The sequence below is a fragment of the Zingiber officinale genome, chromosome 1A, assembly GCF_018446385.1.
Source record: "Zingiber officinale cultivar Zhangliang chromosome 1A, Zo_v1.1, whole genome shotgun sequence".
Lineage (NCBI taxonomy): Eukaryota > Viridiplantae > Streptophyta > Magnoliopsida > Zingiberales > Zingiberaceae > Zingiber > Zingiber officinale.
In genome coordinates this window covers 58,462,785-58,482,294 of record NC_055987.1, presented here as the reverse complement: position 1 = coordinate 58,482,294, position 19,510 = coordinate 58,462,785, and the positions used below count along the sequence as shown (strand labels likewise).

Below are 19,510 nucleotides of genomic sequence, written 5' to 3'. Positions count from 1 at the left end.
TGAACCAAGTAAAAAAAATAAACGTGTTCTTTGTGTTGAGTGTTTTTTATTTTAATTTCCACTAGCTTAATTTTAAAAAAATAAAAGAAGCTTTAAATGAGAAAAAGTGACCCGTTGTTACGAAGCCACAAGTATACGACTACATCGTTAATAATAAAAATATCGATCCTATAGGGACTGTTGATTAAACACTAGTTGATTTTGCACAACGAATTCCCTAGACAAACAAAAGATTGGTTGGAAAAGAGAGAGTAAGAGAAAGATTAAGGAGAAGAAAGAAGGAATAAGAGATGATCTTGGAAGGGGATGGATGATAAATGCTAGAATTTTAGTTTCGTTACGATGCTAGTTAATGACCCTATAAGGAATCCCTATCACTAGGACCCCCCAATCATACGTTCCTAAATTGTACAGTCACTTCCTAACGGTAACATTGAAGTATCCACTTCAATTAGAATATCCTAACAGTGATTAGTCTCTATATTAAGATCTTTTCACTCTAGAAAGTGGATAAGTATCAATGCCCTCTGTCACTAAGGGTATAATATGTCCGATTGAATGACTATCCTCTGTCACTAAGGATCCCCTGATTATCCAATCTAGTAGCAATCTTAACATAGAGGCAAACCTCTCACGTCTACATATTTACACCATTCATACATTTCGTCAAACACATAAAAGACATAACACATAGAACAAGTAGTAAACACATCATTGCATAGGAAAATATCTAAATATAAGTTCATACATCAACATCACAATATAACTACTTCTTATATCCTAGATCTAGAAATCTACTCTATTACAAGGGAGATACAACCAAGAAACGATAAATATAACATCTACAACTCAACACATGGATTGAGAGAGAAGAGAATGTTTATCCTTGAAGCACGACATCCTTGGAGGCATCTCCTTGCTCCAAAGGTGGACGGATAGGTGAAGATCGACGAGGATGAAGCCTAGGACTCCTCCAAGGGGGAGAACCCTTACCCAAGATCCAAGATTATGGAAAAGGAGGAGAAATCCCCTTTTATAGTAAGGGGGCATGACCCCCTCATGTAGTCTACCATAGTTGTACCTTTTGGCACGACCTAGGTATTGTTGGACACGGCCACAAAGGCACGGCTGTGCAAAAGGCATGGCCAGATCTCTATTGGCTTTTGGAATCTTGGTACGGTTGTGTGATTCCACACGACCTGAGCTGGATTGAGCTCCGCTTAGAGGACACGACCATATAATGAAATAGGATTCAATAAATATAGATTATACTCATGAAATATAAGTAAATATGCGTCAAAATATAAATAAATGTGTATATAATTTACGTACATCACCCACGCTATCCCTCCCCCCAGTCTTCTCTGATCCTACGTTAGAACTCAGTTCCAACATATTTCTCTGATCCTTTGAAACAATAACATTACGATGGTTACACTCGATATACTGGGAAAAAAACTTGAAACTTGTTTTAAAAAAAAACATGACCAACTACACAGTTTAAATCAAGTTACCTAAATCTTAGAGAAGCCAAACAAAAAAAATATATATGATTCCTCATAATCCTCCAATAAGAAGCTACCCAAATGTACTTTGTAAACCTGTTGATTGGAATAACAACCCAAACAATTGGTGCAGCATCATAGGCATTGTATTCAAGTATAATAGTCAAATCATACATTGGCTCTTTCTGAATAAGATATTCTATGGAGTTGAAGGTAAAACATAATCAGTAAATTTCCAAATGACATATGCACGCTAAATCCCACTAGAAGTTTTTTCGCTTCACAAATTGAATCAGAAATTTTTTTTAAAAACCTTATAGAAGTAGCTAAGGAAAAGCAATCTCAATTTTTGGAAAACTTCCCTTATTGCCAAATAAAAGAAGATTTTGTAGACATTTTCCTTAGGTACGTGGTTGACGGTGGTGGGTCCTGCAGTTAACTCTGCATTAGTAATCTTGCCGCCGCTCAGTGAAAAACCATATGACAGGATTAATGTTTGTGCTCATAGGATTCCTATCCTGCATAAAATTCAACTCAGATGAATAATACATTTTCAACCCCATGTGACTTTCTAAGTGTTTAATAGGGGCTTTATCAGACGGATCGACACACTTTGTTTGCTGATACTGCAAGTACATAACTTGGTGGCCTTCCTCATTTCAGTAAGAATAGAAAAGGCGATGAAGGACAAAAATTATCTCAGGCTCCTGTAAGAAACTTTAGACTAAAACAATACCACTTACATATAGTACAAGAAATAGAGATCTAGTGACAATAGTTACCATTTCAGCATGGTTTGTTTTTCAACTCCGATGGCTTCTGATAAAAGAACAGGCTTTCATCGTGGAGTGCGGCAAAGTCTTGCAGCTAGAGCTGGGCATGTTAATTGAATTCATTGATAACTGATGGAGAACTGCAGGACTCAAAATGTCAGATGGGGCGCAAATGGCTCTGACTGGCATGTCTGGAAGTTCATGCTCAGTCGCGGGGAAGCTTTTTGAAGCAACTTGCTCTGATGCTATCTTATAAGCCCTCACTAGCAAGGTATCAATGTACTTTTGATATGCGTCCATTCGTATCTGGACATGTTTCTGAACCTATGGAATAGCCAAAAGAGCAGTTTTAGTATATAATCTACAATGTAATTTGAACTTTGAGGTGAACCCAATGATTAAGTTTCACAAGTAGCTCCATTAATACGAGTTCTCATCAAAACAGTACTTATTGGTCAAACAATAATGTAGACTTATATTTGCTTGTGTTGAATCCATAATTGCACATAAACCAATATGCCAAAGCAGAACAGAATAGATAGATGGGAACTGAAAACAGAAACAAGCAGTAATTGGTACCTCCACTTGCTCAAACAGTCTTCTTTGCACTTCCATTTGTGCTCTTAAAGCCTCCTTGACTTCTTGACCCCTAAAAGCAGGGGGGCCAACCTTGTTCATGTTTCTTAACCATGTGCCCTACAATATTTCTACATTACAATTATATGTCACTTACTCGTTGACGTCAGGAGTAGGCACTCTCGGAGACAAAGCACTGCTGCTCGGATTCTCTGAAAGGTAGGAGACTGAAATACAAGACAAAATATTTTTAAAAAGCAATAAAAAAAAATAAACGATAGTAACAGCATAGGGTATTCTTATATCAACAAAGGTTATTTTGTGCAGATTGCTCCTACCAACTGTCAAAAGAAATGGTCCACATCAAAATACTTGTTACATTTTCACCCACTTTCTCATGTACTGGAAATGTGAATGGAAAAGGAGATGAAAAGAAAGGAGATTCCATTGTGTGTGGGAGTCTAGTCACATTGGGAGTTTTATGACATTATAGTTGATTTATATTGAATCGCAACCAATGAAATTGTGAACATACGTATGGGGGGTCCAAATTCAGAATCCGAATTGCACTAAACCAAATTGACTCATATATGAGTACGACCCGCGCGCGTTGAATGCTAGACCGATCAGGAAAAATTTGCCCAAGCGAATCAATCAACATTTTGCCACCTGAGATGCATTAACACGTCTGATCTTGTCCAAAAGTGTGAAGCTGGAAAGCTGGGGATGTAGCGGCCTCGCTGATCAGCTGGAGACCTCGCTCCACTCTACAAAACAAGTAACGTCAATGCCGATCCAGGGAAGGGTCCCCGGCGTTGGCCCTCCAACGCTCAAGTCAGTCACCGGAATATGGAGAAAAGTGAAGCAACTATAGAACTATGCGTAAACAACAAGGTTAGACTACGACAATACCTAACTTAACTCACTTGTCATTCATTAAAACCTGGGTCTACCGTTAGTGCAAATTGCACCAATACTAACCTTTTGGTGAAGTAACCTTTTGAGTGATAGTCATCCTTTTAGGTTTTTGCTCTTCTTCCTCTTCTTCACTTGGCCAAAACAACCTTATGTAGTTGCTAGCACGATGAAGGTTGTTCTTCTCCGAAGATTGAGTTCGTGAGACGAACGAAGGACATGTTCATGTGGATACCGAAGAGGCACGACCATTCTGATCCTGCTGAGATTTACCGAAGTAAAGTTGCTACCAGAATTGTTCCATTCATGCAACAAAGGTAACAACTCGATCAAACTTTATATACTATATTCGCATCAATCTCTAGAGGGATCGATTTTTCCACTACATATATTTATTGTTTTTCGCAAAATGATCACTACCATTTGTGTTGTAATAAAGTAGTTTATTATTATTTTTATTTCTCCTGTGCATATTTACAAAATATGTTTTAGCACGCACCTGCATCGGACTCTACGACACAACCATCAGGAACTAAAGAAAATGGTAAAGGAAGCAGTGTTCACCTCAGCTCGGAACATTCCACTTCCAATCTGGATTTTACTTTTAAACTATCTTCACCTGCACAGCAGAACTTTCAAGGAGACAATAATGGAGGGAGCGACATTTGACAATCACATGAAGGCTCTCTGCTCGTATCATTCCACTCCCATCTTAGCTTCTATTTCTAAATCGTCTTCAATCATCAAAAATAAAGGGGAGTTTGTTCCTTTCCTTTCGTTTTCTTGCTTTTTGTTTGCTTTCATATATTGTTTTCTTGCTTTGAACTTTGTTTAGTCTTGTATATATTTTGTCTAGTTTTGTTGCATAACTCCTTGTGTTCCTTGGTAGCATTTTGAGAATCATAAAAGTTTATTAAGTTTGACCGTCTAGTTTTGGACTCTTTGGCATGAATGAATATTTTGCTTGCATGTTGTCGATTAGTGTGGTGATGGACTCTACCTTGATAGATTGAGTTTGATGGTTTTTATTTATCTAGTAAGGATCTTAACCACGTTTATTCTTGATTGTCTTGTATGTGAGTTGCACTCATAATATTTGACATTCTAAAACTTGCTTTAATTCTTTTTGATATTATAGTAACATAAGCTTGCATGAATGTGATGAAAGCAATCTCTTGTTTATCTCTTGGTTTCTCCCCTTCACTATTATTACTGGTGAGCATCCCACCTAAAGCTTTCATAGTTTATTGTATTTTCTTTGTCATATATCTTCATTGTCAGTATATTTTCACTATCGTATCTTTATTGGTTTATCCCTTTTCCCTTTCCAGATCATATGATAAGAGTATGGATTGATAACATGATGAGTTACATTGTCCGAAATAGACAAGTTTGGGGAGAGGGGGATATGTGTGGAAAGAAGAACAAATTTTTTTTTAAAAAAAAAAAATCTGGTGAAATAAAAGAAAGTGAAATGAAGTAAAGAAAGGAGAAAAGAGAGGTAAAGAGAAGAAAAAAATTCAAGCGTTGTAGCCTTTTGATGTTGTGATTGATAAACACAAAGAAATATTTATGTGGATGTCTCTAGGAGTTGCCTATATTAGCAGTGACAAAGTTTTTGAAAAAAAAAACATGATGTATATTCATTTGGCATTGTCATTGGGAGACTATCACAAATCAAGAAGAATGTACTAAAGAAATTGAGTATTGGAAGTGTGGGTGAGTTTTTGTGCATATTATTTGATTGAATGCATCATGTTAACCATTCTAATGTTCTCATTGTTTTCTCTTCTTGTACATATCCTTCTTGTTTCTTTGGCCTCATTACAACACTGAATAAGTCCTAATTTATGCATGTATATGTTTACCGTAGTAAAGTAGAAAATAAGCAAACATTGCACTCATGAGAGCAAGGGCATAACTACTTACTTGTGAGGCTCTTTCTTAATTTATTCAAGTTGACTGAAATTACCATCCTTGTTGACTTGTGTAGGAATTGGATTTATGAATATCTTGATCCTTATAAACTTAATCTTAAGTAATTAACTTTTATAATCTTATTAGTGTTGATTAGGGATTGATAGAGAGATGAGTTTTGATTTTCTTCTAATTTTGTTTACTTGCCCGAGACATGTAAGAATAAGTGTGGGGAATTAATAACTAGCATTTTGACACGTTATTTTAACTCTTATACTTAACATTTTTATCCTCGTATGATTAATTGTTGATTTATATCATATTTTACGAGTAGGATCTATTTTGAGCTTATGATGATATTTCCCTACATTTATGGCATTAATTCTTAAAATGTGAACTCGATTTTGTAGGGAATCAAGATGAATCTTCAACAGACTCGGATTGAACCAATTGAACATGAGGTTAGGGTTACGGAGAAGCTGATTTATCTTGGCGCGGTTCAATTTGGGGCTTTGGTTCATATTGAAGTTGGCTTAATTGGTGATTGGTTCAATTCAATGGGGTTTATCATGCTTGGTTCAACTTGAGTTTGGTTCGCACTTGGAGAAGGGGTTCATCCAACCCAATCAAAGGGGTTTACCTCCAAATGGATCCAATTCGGATCCACGAAAGAAGATCCTCAATCCGGATCCACATGAGAAGCTAGGAGAGCCCCCTCCCAATTTGACGATATGTTCTCCCTCAATCGCACGCCTACTCCAATCTCACCATTGATGCCAACCATCGAGATGTAAAGGGGTTTCCCTTCCTCCGGCCACATCTCCTCCACCGATCGATCCCAACTTTCTTCCTCCCGACGCCGACTCCTTTGCCGCAAGCCACCATTGGAGAGAGACGGGAATTCCCTCCTTCAACCAGACCACAACATCATCATATACATCTGGCCACTCATCATCCATCCCGACCAGATCTGGACAGAACCGAGCTTGGGGTTTCCCTTCATCGGAACGCAACCATCTCCTCCGATTAGCCTTCAACCACACCCATTTCAAGATCCGGACAGCAGCTCAATCGTCAATGCCTTCATCCGCAAGCTTGATTTAACCTTTATGATGTGTTGATTTGTTCTTAGTTAATCTTCATGTCTGATTGATTGTAATACACTTTAGTTCTATGTTTACGAATTCATGCATTTGGTTTGAATTGTTTGACGCTTGTCATGTGTTTGATGAAATTCCCCTTGCGTTTTCATTGTCTTGGCTAATGATAGGAACCCGGGGGCCTATCACGTGAAAAAATCGAAAGAGAAAGGGAAAAGGGGATAGGGTGATCGCTTCGAGGGGATCGGCCTCCAATAATCAAATGAAATTGATTAATTAAAAGGGAAATTACTTATCTTCCAAAGTTACATAACGTCTCTTTAAATAGAGACCTAAACTACCTTTTCAAAAAGAAAAGGTCTAAAAGAAAAATAAAATAAAACTACCTTTTCAAAAGAAAAGGTGTAAAAGAAAAATAAAATAAAAATACATTTTCATGAGAAAATGTCAGATTAAAACTTATCTAAAATAAAAAAGAAAAAGTCTAAAACTTATTTTAAAAAGGAAATAAAGTTAATGGATTTATTTGAAAAGATCCATTAAAGGATCTTATCATTCCACCGCCCTTCAAAACAACCTTGTCCTCAAGGTTGTTTAGCAATAAACTCTGGAACATTTTCTTGAATGGTATCATATAATTCATAAGTACTGCTCCGATTCTAACTTCGGATGCATCAGGTTCAATAACAAATTGCTTATTAGGTAGTGCAAGAACTAGTGTTGTCATCATAACCTCCTTTAAATTCTGGAATATCTTTTTTGCTTCAAGACACCATCTAAATGCATCTGTGAGACCCAGAACATCACGTAATGCCTTGATACTCTTTGAAACTAGCACCTTTGAGGGATCAGTAGCTACTCCGTTTTGGCTTACAATATGGCCAAGGTATTCCACATCAGTTGTCCCAAAGCTGCACTTAGCTCTGAAGATATCATTCAGCAAACTTTGGAATGTAGAAGGTGCATTAATTAAACCGAAAGGCATGACTAAAAATTCATAATGACCATCATGAGTCTGAAAGGTTGTTTTTGAAATGTTTGACTGATGGATTCTTATCTGATGGAAGCCTGAGCGAAGATTCAACTTTGAGAATAATGAGGAACCTCCTAATTCATCAAGTAGTTCATCAATGATGGGGATGGGGTACTTGTCTTTCATTATAATTTTATTAAGTGTCGAGTAATCTATACATATTCGCCAATTTTTGTCTTTCTTTTGTACAAGCAGTACTAGAGAAGAATATGGAATTATACTTGGGCAAACGATACCAGCCTGAAGCATCTCTTGTACAATCTTCTCAATTTCCTCCTGTATGTAAGGGTAGCGATAAGGCCTAACATTTGCTTTAGGATCTTTTTTGATAGAGAGTTGCATGAGAAAAATAGAGCAATCTTTCTTTAATAACTGCTCTGCCTGATAACTACTGATTGGTGTGATAGTATCTTGTTTCTTGCCTCTAATGCAAACTTCTTTTCCTTGATCTTGGAAGCGCATTGTTAGTTGAGAGAAATTCCATATTATATCTCCTAATGTTTTCAACCATTGTGCTCCAAGTACAACATCACATCCATCTAGGGGAAGAAGAAAGAGATCTGTTATTAATTCATAATTGGGTAAGAAAATTTTAATACTATTGCACTTTCCTGGACTTGTAAGTGATCTTCCATCCGCCACCTTAACATCAAATGTAGATGCTTGCTCTATTTTTTGTTTAAGCTTGCTTGCCAAGGTTGAGTCTAGAAAATTGTTGGTGCTTCCTGAATCTATAAGTATCATTACTGGTTGTTTTTTAATGAATCCTTTTACCTTCATCGTTTGCGGAGTTTGTAGTCCTTCTAAGGCATGAACCGATATTGCCATAGAATCATACTGTACTTCGTTGATATTATCTTGTGTTTCATCTTCATGGAAATCATCTTCTTCCTCAGAGTTCTCTATTGGTTCAATCATCAGTATCCTTTTTTGCTTGCATTGATGACCACCGTGCCACTTTTCATTGCAATGCCAACATAATCCCTTTGCCATCCTTTCCTTGATCTCTTCTTTTGTCAATCTACGAGGTGTTGAATAATATGATGGGTTTTCACGAATTACCTTGTTATTTCTTCTTCCTTCTTCATTGATCTTCTCTTCTTGTAGTCGTGCAAAGGATAAGGCAGCTTTCATGGTGCGGGGTTGATTCATTTTTACTTCTTGTCGTATATCAAGGCGAAGTCCTTCAATAAAAGTGCCCAATAGTTGCTTTTCTGACCAATCACGAGTTTGATTAGAGAGTCTCTCGAATCGTCCTTGGTACTCTAGTACGGTTGAAGTTTGTCGAATTTTGGCCAATTCTCCATCAACATTCTCATAACCGGAGGGACCAAATCGATTGATGAGTTCTTCTTTGAATTCCTCCCATTTTGAAGGTCCATGGCATGCTTCAAGCCAGTCATACCATTGGATGGCATCACCTTCGAGGTTTATAGATGCTAGTTCTACCTTTGCATTGTCCGATGTGCTGTGGAAGCGAAAATATTTTTCAGCCCTTGAAATCCATCCAATCGGATCGTTGTTCTCCCAGCGAGGAAATTCCACCTTCATACGTGGATAGTTGTGCTCTCGATCTTCATTTGAGTTTGCACCTTGGTCATATTGTTGTTGTCGAGACTGCTGATTTTTTCCCCTTTTGATTAGTATGCTTGAGCTGGAATCTACTTCTAAACGATCCTTCAATTCTTGCACTATCATGACCAACGATGCCATAGTTTTTTCGAGTTTATCCATCCTTGTCTCGTGCTTAGCTTCAAATTCCAAAGCCCATTTGGCGTCAGGATGAGATCCTCCGGTCTCATGTTGAATTTTCTTCTCTTGAAGTCGGGTTAAGACCATGCGCTTGTTGAAGTTGCTGCAAGATACTATAAGGCGAAGATGAAGTGAACTGCTCTGATACCAAGTTGATAGGAACCCGGGGGCCTATCACGTGAAAAAATCGAAAGAGAAAGGGAAAAGGGGATAGGGTGATCGCTTCGAGGGGATCGGCCTCCAATAATCAAATGAAATTGATTAATTAAAAGGGAAATTACTTATCTTCCAAAGTTACATAACGTCTCTTTAAATAGAGACCTAAACTACCTTTTCAAAAAGAAAAGGTCTAAAAGAAAAATAAAATAAAACTACCTTTTCAAAAGAAAAGGTGTAAAAGAAAAATAAAATAAAAATACATTTTCATGAGAAAATGTCAGATTAAAACTTATCTAAAATAAAAAAGAAAAAGTCTAAAACTTATTTTAAAAAGGAAATAAAGTTAATGGATTTATTTGAAAAGATCCATTAAAGGATCTTATCAGCTAATGCAATTTGCAATGTTTAATTTCTGCATAGTTAGTTAGCATTTAATTAGTTGTTATATTGCTATTCCGTTAGAACATTAGACGGATAGGTTTCATGTCTTGCTTAATTTGATTAGATTGATTATTCTTTTTTAATTCATTACAAATGTAGTTTAGGTTAGATTAGGATGTTTTTTAATTATTAGTCTTAGAATTGAATCAAAACTCAAACCTCATTTCCAAATAAATTGTTCCTAAGAATTATCATCATTGGCTACATTCCTTGTGGTAGACAACTCGAATTACCTTATATTAGTTAGTGGGCTCAATATTAATTTGAATTGTCATCCGTAGAACAACATACAAGTATTATCAAGTAGCATTCGAGTACTCACTCGGTTCACCACGAACAATTAGTAATTGGTTGTGTACGTGGTTTTCCCCATTGTATGTTGGAAAACATACGTCTAATGTGATCTCGAAACACAACCGGAGGGGATGAAATTGTTTTCAAAAAAATATATCAAAGGCAAGTCTCGATGTTGTTTCTCTTCCTACTCGGGTCTCAACCTCTAGCTGGGCAGCTCGGCTCGGCAGCTCGATAGACTCAGCGGCTCGGTAGCTCGACCGACTTGACAACTCGGTCGACTCCGTAGGTCGGCAACTCGGCACTCAACCAACTGAGCCGCTCAGGAGCTCGGTCGACTCTGCAACTTGACCGACTCTAAAGCTTGGTCATACAAGGCAACACAGTCTTTCAGGTAGCTTAGTCAACCCAAGCAAGTCATCCTTCCCTACTTGGCAGCTTGATCAGCTCAAGCCATCTCCAACAACAATTTGGGTGTATCAAAAGCAACTTTAAATACGGCACAAGAAACTCAGCTAAAAAATTGTGTTTTATATTACTTTGTCATGAATTTCTAATCAGAGACAATGGGTGGTAACTAACAAGAAACATCTTCGGAGAAACACAACTGATTGCATGGTAGTTTGGAAGTAAAGAAGTATAAGAAAAGATCTTGAAGACCCATGATCTGACTAAAAGAGTACAGCTAAGAAAGTTGAATTGAAACAAAATTATGAAACAAGCTTAAGACAGTTTCTGAACATTATAAAAGGAAAATATATCATAGCTACAATTATGCATTTTTGGATGTTTTTTGAGAGTCATATAAAATGTATTAGAAAGACCAAAGATAGCAGAAAGGGAGTTATTCTTGCGAACTCACCATCTTTTGATTGCTCAGTTAGCTCTTTGCCTGATTGCTTTCCTAGTCTATATTTCTGGAAAAGAAGATAACAGGAAAAAAAACTAGAATACTGGTGAGCAGTCAAGTTAAGCACTTGTAAGGTGACAATGTTTAACATGTACCTGGAGATGACTCTTTAGGTGAAAAAGAGTAAGTCCCTTAACACCCATTGTCCTCATGATAGCCTTTGGTGTTGCCTCTACAATATTCAGCATGTCACTACATTTAATAGTTAGAAATAATGATTTTCACATCGAAAAGTAATACTTGTGGGACTTTGATTTTTTTGGCAGATGTTGTTCCCTACATTACTTATTTCTAGAATCATTTGTAAGCAATGATGGAAAAGAAAGAGGAGCATGTGTTCCATGGAGATGACAATCATTGAAATTGATGCCCAAAAATGGTTAAAGAAAAATCATATATTATAGAATAAGTAAAGAATGGATCGTCATCAAGTGAAACCAACAGCATAGTCAATCAATCTCAATAATCACTGAACCATGAAAGAAAAGGAAGATACATAGCTCAACATAAGAGAAGTAGCATTGCCTGGGAACAAGTACCTACATGTCAAAACATATATTAGGTAATGTATAATGCATCACACACCAAACTAGACTTAAAATCATTAAGTTGTTTCAGCAAGTGAAAAAAAACAGGAACAGCAAGAACTGTAAAGCACAATAAATCAAGCTGGGTTAACTGATCTTGCTGTAGTATAATTAAATTGTTCTTTTCTTTTCTCAAAGCTAAAAGAACATTAATCTTGAAAGATGAAAATAACTTCATTCATAACTCCATATTATGAGCTCGAATTAATATCTGTGTATGGGTGCAAAAAGGATTCACACAATTGAGAAACAGCATGAGGAAAGCTGAATAATTCTAGGATTTTAAGCCAAAAGCATGTTTTCCCTTCACATGAACATTATTAAGGCATAGCCGTAGATTTTAATATGTCTATCTATGGCAAACATCAAACATTTTGGTACATTAGGTTGAAGTTGTCTAAACAGGATGGCAAAAGGCGAATACGCTCGCCCCCAGCGCCCCCGCCAACCCGTCCCAGGGCCAACACGGAGGAGGAGTTGTCTAAACAGGGAACCTTGGTAAAAATGTTAAAAGTATTACAAATGCAACTTTGGTGATCAGGTTGGGGGTTAGAGCCACATTAATTAACTGGTTTGCTATGCAAGTTTAAGCTCCCATAGAGAGCTCAATACAGATTTTTTGGCAGAATCTATCTATGATTCTTCATAATTTTTTCCCTGGAACAGGAAATATTAATTTCCCCTAAAGAACAGAATGGCCAAGTAGTGCACAACTTTTAAGGTGCGCAACCTTATCAGGGTTAATGGTATTGAGGTTGATTGTATAAGAAATTTAATCATCCAATTTTCAGATATAATGTCCATTTGTCTTTATATGCAGTATCATACTACATCTAGCTTATGAATTATAATCACATTTAATATGTGGTGACAAATACTATGCAAACTTTCATTGTTGTTGCTTAAAGGATATATAAGAGCCTATTTTCTACCAGTATTTGGATTAAAAATGCATTTCCATTATATGAACGGCCAAAGAGGAGCAAAGTAATTATTCCCTTGAATTGGAAATGGAAATAACTGCAGCATTTTTGTTTAAAATTGACTTATGAACTACCATACATGTATATATGTGAAACAGGAGCACATAACATAGCACCAATTCTCATTTGATCACGCTATCACTCACCAATGCTTAGGTTACCAGAGCAAGATTAGATTCATGATCATCTACAAGCTCTGCATTGAGCTAAGACCTTGGAGGACACACAATGACATTAAAAAATAGTATAGAGGAAGTTGGTATTAGCAGTCAAGATTCAGTAGAGATCTAGAGATCAAAGGCATTTTTAAATGATTTTCAGTGTGTGTTAGTAAGCTATGGTTACATAATCCTGAAAACTACTATTAAGGAATTTGAGTACGAGTAAGACTAAGAGTCTAATGGACAATGTACGCAAGTTACTTTTGATCGTAAGATCGGTTAAATTTGACTAAATCAAAGCTCGCAATATCATAACCAAAAGATTGCACAGTTGAGGAACTCTTCGAACGACACGATCTCTTGAACGAGGAGAAGTAAATAGGACTTAAAAAGCATGACACTTGATGGAAATTGGGGAGATCAAAAAGGACTACCAAATGGATCGTGAAGTAAACCTAGAGTCAACCAGCAAGACCAGGATACGTCCACAAGAGAGTACCCACACTCTAGCGACTAGAAGGAACTAAAGCAAAAGTCCTTAAAGAACAAACCGCAAAGCTCTTGAAATCTCAGAAAACGACGCGGAAATCCGTTCGCAAGACGTCACCTTTTCTGTCATTCGTAATAAGAAGGACCAACGAGCGCTTGCAAATCTGCTACTCAAGGCAAAAAAAAAAAAAAAAAAAAAAAAACAGTTACTTTCAGGTCCGCCGAGCTGGGCGACGGAATCGACGAAGCGCTCGTGGAGGTCCGCCGTCCATCGGAGACGCGGCTTGGGGTCCGCCGTCAGTACCAGGCTAGGGCCGTGTGCCTCCTCAGGTGGAATCGAAGCTTCCGGTCTGTGGATCAAGCCCGAAAACATCCTCCTTTCGAGTGGAAAAGCGATCCTCGAAAGGCGAAAAGAAAGGCAAACAGATCACAAGGTTTAAAAATACAGTTGGAAGCAGGGAAAAGGTGAGGGAGAAGGGGAAAGGTCGAAAGCTTTTTGGCTCCTAGCTCAAGCTCAACCATACTCTTTCTCAGTGCGTGTTTGGATTTGGCCCTTTTGAGCAAATTATAGAACTAGATCTGTTTCCTTTTTCTTTACAATCCTCTGTCTCGCAATTTTTCTAGTGAATTATAAAGTTTTGGATGGAGACGTGCGATCATTTGTGTAAATTTTTATGCATTAACCACTGAATCATGTCCTGAGAACAGGAGACGTGTGATCAAAGAGAATAGGAAGAAGGATTAGGAGAAAAGGATTGAACAATATTGGTCTTGATAGCCATGTGCGAGAGGTACCAAGCATTGGGTTGGCAAGTCAATGAATGGATCATTAACATGACATCCTTTAATCTATTTTGCATTGACTTTCATTTTACTTTTGTTGTTAAATAAGAAACCAAGAGAAGGAAGGAATTGATGGTGCTTGCGCATCTAGAATTATTATGTCATTCTCTTTGCTTTGCGAGACATGATAGATAAGAAGCCAGAAAAGATTTCAAATTTTGTGATGATAATGATGATTGTTATTATTTAGAGAAACCAAGATAAAATGATATTGGTTCCAATGTTTTGTATCATATATTTGGTAATTGATATGAGTTATGATAGGTTGACCTGTCGAATGAAGAAAGAGTCAAGATTGAGAAAGATAGAAGAGGTCTATAGTCGGATGAATGTATAAGATAATGAACGACCAAATAAAAGGTTTTTTTGTACGCGCTCGGTCAAGCAAAGTCCGACCGAGCGTAAAGGTACGTAGCCTTATAAAAGCTTTTAGTATATTACCGACCGAGTGAAAGCCGATTAAGCACCAATGTGCTTTCGCTCGCTCGGTCAGGAAAAACCCGACCGAGCATAAAGGTACTTAGCCTTATAGAAGCTTTTAGTATATTATCGCCCGAGTGAAGGCCGGGCAAGCACAAATGTGCCTTCTCTCACTCGCTCGATCAGGTAAAGTCCTACCGAGCGTAAAGGTATTTAGATTTTTAGAAGCTTTTAGTATATTACTAGCCGATGAAGGTCGAGTGAGCACCAGTGTACCTTCACGCGCTCGGTCAGGAAAAGCCCGACCGAGCATAAAGGCACTTAGCCTTATAGAAGCTTTTAGTATTTTACCGGCCGAATGAAGGCCAAGTAAGCACCAATGTACCTTCGCTCGCTCGGTCTAGCAAAGTCCGACCGAGCGTAAAGGTACTTAGCCTTATAGAAACTTTAAGTATATTACCGACCGAGTGAAGGTCTGCTTACACGTGTTTGGTCAAGCAAAGTCCGATCAAGTGTAAAAGTACTTAGCCTTATATATAGTTTTCAATATGTTACTAGTCGAATGAAGGCCGAGCGAGCGCCAGTATGTGTATATGCGCTCGGCCAGACAAAGTCTAACCGAGCGTAAAGGCATTAAGCCTTATACAACTTGCAGTTATTACCGTCCGAGTGAAAGTCGAGTGAATGTCAATATGTGTATATGCACTCGGCCGGACAAAGTCTAATCGAGCGTAAAGACACTTAGCCTTATATATAGTTTCCAGTATGTTACTGGCCGAATGAAGGCCGAGAGAGTGCTAATATGTGTATATGCGCTTGGCCGGACAAAGTCTGACCGAGCATAAAGGCATTAAGCCTTATACAGCTTGTAGTATATTACTAACCGAGTAAAGGTCGAGTGAGTATCAATATATGTATATGCACTCGGGCGGACCAAGTCTGATCGAGAGTAAGGGCACTTAACCTTATATATAGTTTTTAGTACGTTCCCGGCCAAGTGAAGGCCAAGCGAGCACCCATGTGCTTACACGTGCTCGGTTAAGTAAAGTCTGACCGAGGATAAAGGCATTTAGCCTTATAGAATCTTTTAGTATATTATTGACCGATTGAAGGCCAAACAAGCACCGGTGTGCGTATATGTGCTAGGCCGGCAGAGCCCGACCAAGCGTAAGGGCATTCAGCCTTATAAAGCTCATAGATATTCTCGGTCGAAACATGTTTAGTAGAAGGTATTCTCAATATATACACGATCGGCTAGAACGATCGGTCGAGACATGAATAACAGAAGTATATAAGTATGACAGCCTGGTAAATTTGGCAGGAAATGTCTTCTAGAAACTTCTTCAGTTATAATGACGTATTCATATGCATACTTCATCATAAATATGAGTCACAAACGATAAAAGAGGTACATCTAGAGTACAAAAAGGATTTCTTAAAAGATTATTGCACGAAGCTTAGAAGATGACTTCATATCCTAACAAACTCTAACAAACTGGGGACCACTTCATGACTACGGAGGTTACATGAGGTAATATAAAAAGGAGAATCCTCTCCATTGGAAAAATAAGTAGGTTCTAGTATCTAAACTCTGTTTCTAAGTACTTCAGTTACTGTACTTCTTCTTCTTCTTCCACCTTTTGAGAGAGAAACTGACTTGAGCGTCGAAGGGCTTAGCCAAGGATTCCCACCTCGGTCTTAGGTCACTAACGCTATGTTGGCTCGTCTCATTGTGCGTAGGATTGTGGAGGAGCTCTTCCAGATTTTCACGAGTTCATCTTCATCAAAAACTGTCGTTCGTCGAAGCTAGTGCACCACCTCACAAATTTCAGACAGGATCAAATTTGACCCCGTTTGTAGAAACTATTCACCTGAATCTGAAGCTTCGAAGATGGAGGAAACTGGAACACTCAACACTATTACTATATCTCAGGAGGATCTAGATCTACTCATCTAGGCCAAAGCATAAAAGCTTTTTCAACAACATCAAGCCAATATTGGAGGTACGATGTCTGCAACTCCAAATCCCTCTATATCAACCACCACTCATCCAAGGGAAAGAGGGGCGGAAGAAGCTGATCCGGTTCATATATTCCCTACTCCTCTCTCCTCAACTCGATGCCCTAGGGAATTCTTCCGTATCCCTCTTGAATAAGGAGGTCAAAAGGAGTTTCCCTAGGAATCTTCTGGAGAAGCGCTAATGCGTGATAAGTGCAAAGGGAAGATAGTGGCTAGTGACAGTTCTCCGGAGTGAATCGTCACTCCATTCTCTCAGTGAGTGCTGGATGATCCGCTTCCAAAGCATTACCAAAATCTAAATATCAAAGAATATTCGGGGGCAACTGATCTTAAGGATCATCTATTGAAATTTGAAAATGCTGCTCTGCTTCAATAATTCTCTGATGGCGTTAAGTGTCGAATGTTTCTTACTACGTTTAGAGGAGCGGCTCAAAAATGGTTCAAGCGATTATCGGATAATTCTATTCGGCGCTTTAAGAACTTTCGTAAGGTGTTTCTACATCATTTTTCTAGCAATCAGAGGTATCATAAAACTTTTCAATCAAGCAAGGACCTAAAGAATCTATTAGAGCTTATATTAAAAGGTTCAACCAAGTGGCCATCGATGTCCCTTTGGCCACCACGGAGATCTTGGTAAGTGTCTTTTCCTAAGGGCTTAATGATAACGATTTCTTTAAAGATTTGATCAGGAATCCTCCCACCAATTTTGATATATTGATTGAGTGAATTACGGAGTTCATCAATGTGGAGGAGGCTCAAGTCGCCCGGAGGAAGGATACTACCACTTCTATGTCAGTTCCTACTGTAGCGCGTCCAGTGGGACGTGCCCAGCCTCCTAAAGGACCTCGAGCATATTCGTATTATCGTCACCCAGAGCCTAGGAGAATACTCACAACATGGAAAATTATTTCTCTGAAAAATCAGTAGGCCGGTAACACTCATTATCATCGGCATTCCCCAATTCCAAACTACCGACGATATCCACGATAGAATAATCCTCTCAAAATTGAATATCAGCCAAGCGAATCACAAGTAGGAACTTTACCCCTCCCAGCGGTACAAACTCAAGTGCCGGATCAAATACAAGAAGAACAACCATCAACTTGGAAAGAAGAAAATCGCAACAATGTTGCTCGGGACAGTATAAATATGATAGCAGGAGGCTCTACTGATGGTGATTCTAACCGGACAAGAAAGTCGCACGCTCGGCAATTAGTAATTCATGCCATTTGATGCAGTGCCGAGAAGGTAGTGGGGCCAAAAATCAGTTTTTAACCCAGAAATTTAGTAGGGTTAGAAATGTCCCATGCTGATGCATTGATAATCAAGGCTGTTATAGCCAATTATAACATTTCTCGTACTTTTATTGATACCGGTAGCTCTCTTAATATTATATTTAAACAAGCTTTTGATCAGCTGCAGATAGACCCAAGTGAGTTTCAGCCTATGGTTACTCCATTATATGGGTTTACAGGCAATGAAGTACAACCACTGGGTCAAATAAAATTGGCTATATCTTTAGGGGAGGAGCTCCTTATGCGGACACGCCAATTGTCCTTCATGGTGGTTGATGCTCCATCAGCTTATAATGTTGTCTTGGGTCAGCCGACCTTGAATGAGTTCAAGGCGATCGTTTCTACTTTCTGTCAAAAGATTAAATTCTCTATTGATGACCAAGTGGATGAGGTCAAGGGAGATCAAGTAATTGCATGCAAATGTTATGTGGAGGTGGTTAGGATGGAGGCTAATGCTACTCGGAAGGTACAAAGGATGGAGATTAATGTCGTCCATGAAAAGCCGCATGTCCTTGTATATGAGGAAAAAGAGAAGGTACAAATACAAATTGGTTGACTGGAAGCTATTACTCACATTGTGTCTAATCTCGCTCCTGAACTCAAAGAGGACCTGGTAAAATGTCTGATGAAGAATAGCGATGTGTTCGCATGGACACCCAAGGAGGAAAAAGGAGTGGTGCCAAAAGTTATGGAGCACGTTCTTCATGTGCATCCAGACACTCGGCCAGTCAAACAAAAGAAAAGAGACTTCGAAGCTGATCAGAATAAAATTATCAAAGAAGAAGTGGACAAACTATTAGATGTTGGATATATTTGGGAAGTACAATTCCTGAGCTGGCAAGCTAATGTCGTCTTGGTTTTCAAGCCAGGGAACAAGTGGAGAGTTTGCATTGATTTTCGGGATCTCAACAAAGCTTGCCCAAAAGATTATTATCCTTTGCCTCGTATAGATCAAGTAGAGGATTCCACTGCTGAGTATGAATTTGTCAGTATGCTAGACGCTTATCAGGGATATCATCAGGTCCCGCTCGCCAAAGAAGACCAGGAAAAGGTTAGCTTTATAACTGTCGAAGGTACTTATTGTTATAATGTTATGCCTTTTAGTCTAAAGAATGCAGGAGCTACTTATCAGTGACTTATGAACAAGGTTTTTCATAAACAGATTGGTAGAAACATGGAAGTTTGTGTGGATGATATCCTTATTAAATCTATACGGACTTCTAGTTTATGTGTTGATATCGAAGAAACTTGTAGGACTCTGAGGAGGCCTGGACTCAAACTCAATCCCAGCAAATATTTATTTAGGACCAAGAGTGGAAAGTTCTTAGGATACATGGT

At 38.3% G+C, this 19,510-nt stretch overlaps 1 protein-coding gene across 4 annotated transcripts; it reads right to left on the bottom strand.

Annotated features, from left to right (window-relative positions):
* Nucleotides 1-1,608: 1,608 nt before the first annotated feature.
* On the bottom strand, nucleotides 1,609-14,264 carry LOC122025329 (protein PHR1-LIKE 2-like). 4 transcript variants are annotated; one of them, XM_042584137.1, is made up of 7 exons: nucleotides 13,806-14,264; nucleotides 11,471-11,547; nucleotides 11,328-11,382; nucleotides 3,012-3,081; nucleotides 2,858-2,927; nucleotides 2,288-2,602; nucleotides 1,609-2,023 (listed from the first exon to the last, which is right to left on the bottom strand). In XM_042584137.1, exons 1-6 carry the CDS (start codon nucleotides 13,966-13,968, stop codon nucleotides 2,309-2,311), a joined length of 729 nt encoding a protein of 242 aa, XP_042440071.1. In that variant the 5' UTR covers nucleotides 13,969-14,264; the 3' UTR covers nucleotides 1,609-2,023; nucleotides 2,288-2,308. The 4 variants fall into 4 exon arrangements, with proteins under 4 accessions (XP_042440071.1, XP_042440063.1, XP_042440081.1 ...); XM_042584129.1 differs by having other exon boundaries at nucleotides 1,609-2,212; nucleotides 13,806-14,255; XM_042584147.1 differs by lacking the exon at nucleotides 1,609-2,023 and adding an exon at nucleotides 11,901-11,914 and having other exon boundaries at nucleotides 2,127-2,602; nucleotides 11,471-11,567; nucleotides 13,806-13,942.
* Between the last annotated feature and the right edge of the window lie 5,246 nt (nucleotides 14,265-19,510).

Coding starts and splice junctions, on each gene's coding strand:
- LOC122025329 (XM_042584137.1), bottom strand. CDS start 13,968: ATGTTTTCGGGCTTGATCCACAGACCGGAAGCTTCGATTCCACCTGAG. Junction 11,383..11,470: donor ACCTAAAGAGTCATCTCCAG/GTACATGTTAAA, acceptor CTTCTTTTCCAG/AAATATAGACTAGGAAAGCA. Junction 3,082..11,327: donor AACTGAGCAATCAAAAGATG/GTGAGTTCGCAA, acceptor CTTGTATTTCAG/TCTCCTACCTTTCAGAGAAT.